This window comes from Asparagus officinalis, chromosome 1, assembly GCF_001876935.1.
Source record: "Asparagus officinalis chromosome 1, Aspof.V1, whole genome shotgun sequence".
Taxonomy (NCBI): Eukaryota; Viridiplantae; Streptophyta; class Magnoliopsida; order Asparagales; family Asparagaceae; genus Asparagus; species Asparagus officinalis.
Window position 1 is genome coordinate 65,238,927 of NC_033794.1, and position 5,005 is coordinate 65,243,931.

The following is a 5,005-nucleotide window of genomic DNA, read 5'->3' on the forward strand; positions in this document are numbered from 1 at the left end:
GTGCCCCCGTTGCACCCCTCTTTCTCTTATTCAAAACCTTTGAAAACACAATAGGAGCATCTTCGTCATTAGTTGATGTCTCTTCTGCTGGTGGAGGGGCATTCTCTGATTGCTTTATTTTCATCCTAGTGTCCTCCCGCAGAGTGTCTGATTCCAAACAACCCATTCGAAGTATAAATATTAAGAAAACATAGCCCCTTCTATCTAAACTTAACAATTTCATAGTAAACCTAACAACTGATGCCTAAACACATGGTGAAAAAGTTGCTAACCTATACAAGTTTGCGTCTCCCCATCACCTGCAGAAGGGACTTCAACCGCCGGCGTTATTTCCCTTCCAGTGCCCTCGCGTTGAGTGCCTGTTTCTGATAATATTCAGAGTATAAACAATAAAAAGCTTAACAACCAATACGTAGACATAACAACCAATCTCTAACATATAGTACAAAAGCAAGCTAACCTGTACAAGTTAGTAGCTCCTTCGCTGGCGGGGACACCTTCTCTCCCTCGTTTATTTCTGCCTCAAGGGCCTTGTCAACAGCAGATGCCTCTGGTGGAGGTAATTCTCCTGGCGGAGCATCTTCACTCTCCTTGTGGATATCAGAAAACAATGGTTGTGGAGAGGCCCTCCCTGTTGGAGGGGCCTCGCTCTCCTTATTAGCTTCATCAAATAATAATGATTTATTGACATCCCCATCGTACTGTACATCAATGCCACCCACGGTGCCTGGAGTGTCTGATTCAAAAAATAAACACAAATGAGCTTAGGTACTTCATTGTCAAAAAAAACATAGCATCAGTTACATAACCTTAAAACTAACCAAGATACTTAACAATCAATCTCCAACCTTGGCAATAAATCCCTGACCTTAACATTAGATACGTAAAGTTAACAATACATTCTTAACCTTAACAATAAATCCCTAACCTTAACATTAGATCAGTAAAGTTAACAATACATTCTTAACCTTAACAATAAATCCATATACTTATCAATCAATTTTTAACTATAACACGCAAACGTAATTGCAAGCCACATCTAACCTGTACAAGTTTGCGGCTCCATCAATGGGCTGGACACCAATCCTGTAGGGCTCTTATCCTTGTATACAGAGAGGGTTCCGGATCGTGCTTCGCTTAGTTCCTCTCTCAGTCTTCTATTTTGAGCAGACAGCTTAGCCACCTTCACAGAAAGAGCACTTATCTTTACACGGTCTGCAGCAATCATACCCTTGAATTTATTCTCGTTCTCGCGGCGTAATGATTCGTTCATTGCCGCGATGCTCTTCCAGTAGATAACTTGCTGAGGCCAATCCATTTGCTCAACTGCATCATTTGGCTGCTCGGCGTCTTCATCAATATCCTGTGGCATCACATATGCAACGGACAGGTAGAGTACTATTAAAAGGATTAATTAATTCAAAAACAAATAAAATCCACGATTGCTAAGTTCTTACAAGTGCATCAATTGGGATGTCGTCATCTTCTTCTCTCCTCTTCTTCTTGTGAAGAAGGTCTATTGGGCCACGAGCCCTGCCGGCGTCTACTGCAGCCGGACCCTTAATCCTCCTCTTCTCTCTCTCTCTCCTCTTCTCTTTCTCTATCCCCTGCTCCTTCCCCCAAAAACCTCCCTCGATTCTTTGAAGTTGTCCATGTTGCTGTGGAAGCTTTATCGTAGCTTTGCTTGCTTTCGCAACAACAGTGGCCAATCTCAAAGAACCAGCAACGTGCCCAAGTCTCACCCAATTTGTCAGGGGAGGCCTCACCGTACAACCAAGTGCTGGCTTCTTGATGCCGGTGAGTTCATAATACCACAACTGCACATTAGAGATATAAAAACTTAACAAACACCTTCATCCGTAACAATTAATAAAGTAACCCTAACAATAAAAACGTAACCTTAACAACCAAACCGTAATATTAACAACCAAACCGTAACCTTGACAACGAAACTGTAACATTAACAACTAAACCCTAACCTTCACAATCAGTAAAAAACATGATTACTTACACAAACTAGAGGGGTACACCCTTGCAGATATAATGTCGTCTTCCCTGGCTCAGGACCCTTCAGTGCCCTCTCTATCGCGTCAGATGTCTCACTGAATATATAGGTCCCCCAAGCAGTGTTGTTGACCTGTTCGATGCTGTCGACGTACTTGAATAAATGCCTAGGAACGCCGGAAACACTGCTTGGACACCAAATCATGCTCAGCTGATAGAGGATCTGTAGCAGGACAAAGTCCTTCACATCTCGGCGATCAGAAGATAGTACCAGCTTCAAGAGCAGGTCCTCCACATTGCGTCTGGTGGGGCCTCCTTTGGGGGGAGCTATACTGCTGGAACCCCCCGTCTCGGGTTTGTCAAAGAACCTGGACCAAATCCTATTTTTCCTGTCCCGATTGTGGTCAACATGAAGCCCCTCATTGGAGAACCATGTATGCTCCATTACCCACTCAAGGTTGAATGAGCATGGGATCTCTTCTCCATCATTCCTATCGGTGAAGACGAATTTTTTGCTCTTCTTGTCCCACTGACTCAAAATGTGCTCAAAGGTGGGAAGATCGACGCCAGGTGGGCCAAATTGGACGTAGTGTCTGAATACACTATCTTCGTAGGCCGCAAAATGCCTTGGCCCCATACGCGTCACCAAATTCTGCATGAAGTCGTGATAGGCACCGAAGCTGGCGGTGGGCCGCAACGTAATAGCTGGCTTTGCCCTTTTTCTACAAAACAAAAACACAAGACGAGAGCATTTTTGAGTATAATCAGTAAACATAACAGCTATGCTGTAAACTTTGCGGGTAAACCAACAACCTTAACAGCAACCACATAACCTTAACAACAAAAACCTAACCTTAACAACCAAAGCCTAACCTCAACAACTAAACAACAACCTTAACAATAAAGGCAGTAACCAACAACCTTAACAACAACCCCACAACCTTATCAACCAAAACCTAACCTTAACAACCAAAGCCTAACCTCTACAAATAAACAACAACCTCAGCAATAAAAGCATAGACCTTGCATGTTAACAGTAACCTCAACAGCTAACAGACACCGTAATTTTGGACCTTCCCACCAGACTAAGAGCATTATCAATCCTAAGAGCATTATCAATCAAACCGTAACCTTAACAACATAAAACTTGCGGTAAAAATTACCTTTTGGGTGCTGCCACGTGCTTCTCTTCTTCTCCTCTCTGTAGACCAAGGAGCGCTCTAGTGGCATCGTTGGACGCGTCGGTGGTGCCGGTGCTGCCCTCTAGACCTTCGCGTGGGCCTACACTTAAATTTTGAGGCGGGCTTCTGGGATGAGAATGGCTGGTTGCGATGTCCTCTAGAACATCACCAATCGCAGCCCGAGCTTCAGATTCAGCCCGCACTGCAGTTGTCTGGGCTCTTTCTGAGATTTCGAACCGCTGGGCGTAATCGCTTTCGCTGTGGTCGGCATTGAGGTTGGCTTTGGGGGTTGAATCGCCGGCCATTTTGATCCCTTTGCTTTGATTCGGTTTGAGTTGGGGTCGGTTGATTTAGGGCTAGGGTTTTGAATTGGGTTTCTGGAGTCGGTTTGCTTGCAGAAGAGAGAGATGACAGGGTACGGACGAGGAGGTAACTCATAACGGGGAATTTTAAACGTAAGGGTATTTTGGGCATTTCGAGCGGGGTTTAAACGGCGTTACGCCTGGGGATTGGTTTTGGGGGCTGGAAGAAAATCGGGGGCGGTTTTGGGGGTAAAAGGAACGTTGAAAAGGTCTTGGGGGGGGGGCAGAGCATGTTTTGGGTTGTTTTGGGGGCTGGAAGCAATTTTCCCTTCACAAAATCATGACGAAGGGAGCCACATCGACCTCCCTTATTTGGAGCATTTTATTAATTTTTTTTATATGAAAATACCCTTGTTTATCTCTCTCTCTCTTTTTTCTTATGAAAAAGATTTTAAAGAGAAAACATAATACTATCATATATATTTTTAATAAAAACGCAATAACAAAAACAACTTGGCCTCCCCAACAAAGCCGTAGCAATTCCGAGGATGATTAAAAACAACGAAGAAATTTTTGTTTTAAACCCAATCCAACATTAAAAAAAAAGAATGACCGATCCCTTTTTTATTTTCAGGGATCGACCCACTTCTCGGTCACGTCAACGCTGGGAAGCAGGTCGGTTTTTTTTAATCTCGTTACTAAATAGTCGGGGTTGTCAACTCTGACTATTTTTTACAGTAGCAAAATTAGTCGGGGTTGACCACTGTAAATAAAAAAAGAATCGGTCGGTTTTTAAAACAAAAAGTGGAAATGAGTTTAAATCAAAAATTTCTTCTAAAAACAACGGGTTTCAAAAATTCACGGGCTTCACACGGAGACAATCCAGATCCACGCTGGCACGCGGTTACAGGTTTACAGCCCCGCCGCCGCCACCAGTAAATGAGCTGGTATCAGGATACGAAGTGTTCCACCCCCAACTATTCCAATAACTACGAGTCGACCACAAGGCGTTATCACTACAGCATCAAGAGCTGAGGTAAATTCGTAATACTTTGAAACCGCAGTGGCTTTTTTAAAGGACTCCTAGTGTGGGGCCCGCCTCCCTTCGCTGACGTCGATCGTCTTTGACCGCACGGCTCGGCGACATTCGCGTGGTGTTTTTTAAATTAAGAGCAAATACTAACTAGCCCCCCCAATACTCTGATACTTTACAAAAAACTACCTAGCATTGTAAATTCGTAGAAACCCGCGTGAATTTCGTGAGATCGGCAGAAACCAGGGTAGAGTTAAAAAGAAAAAAAAAGTGTACGCGAAACTTTTGATTGCTACAACTGACCACTGTCAGTTTTACGAAATTTTTTTTGCTATAACTTTGGATGATCTTTTGGGTTAAGAACGGACTTAATGGCTGTTTATATATTAAACCGTGGTTTAAATTTTACTCTTTAAGTCTATCAAGGATTAGTTTTTGCAATATTCAGGGAGGTCTTGTTAAACTGTATAAAGTTTAGGGATCTT

The 5,005-nt window shown here is 43.3% G+C and overlaps 1 protein-coding gene across 1 annotated transcript in view; it reads right to left on the reverse strand.

Annotated features, from left to right (window-relative positions):
• Positions 1–3,490, reverse strand: part of LOC109835294 — a 5,102-nt gene extending 1,612 nt beyond the window's left edge. The window contains exons 1-7 of the mRNA XM_020403279.1: positions 3,168–3,490; positions 2,012–2,726; positions 1,458–1,817; positions 1,045–1,363; positions 461–736; positions 273–365; positions 16–147 (exon numbers count right to left, since the gene is read on the reverse strand). Of these exons, the coding sequence (XP_020258868.1) occupies positions 16–147; positions 273–365; positions 461–736; positions 1,045–1,363; positions 1,458–1,817; positions 2,012–2,726; positions 3,168–3,490 (2,218 nt within the window). The remainder of the gene's footprint in view (positions 1–15; positions 148–272; positions 366–460; positions 737–1,044; positions 1,364–1,457; positions 1,818–2,011; positions 2,727–3,167) is intronic.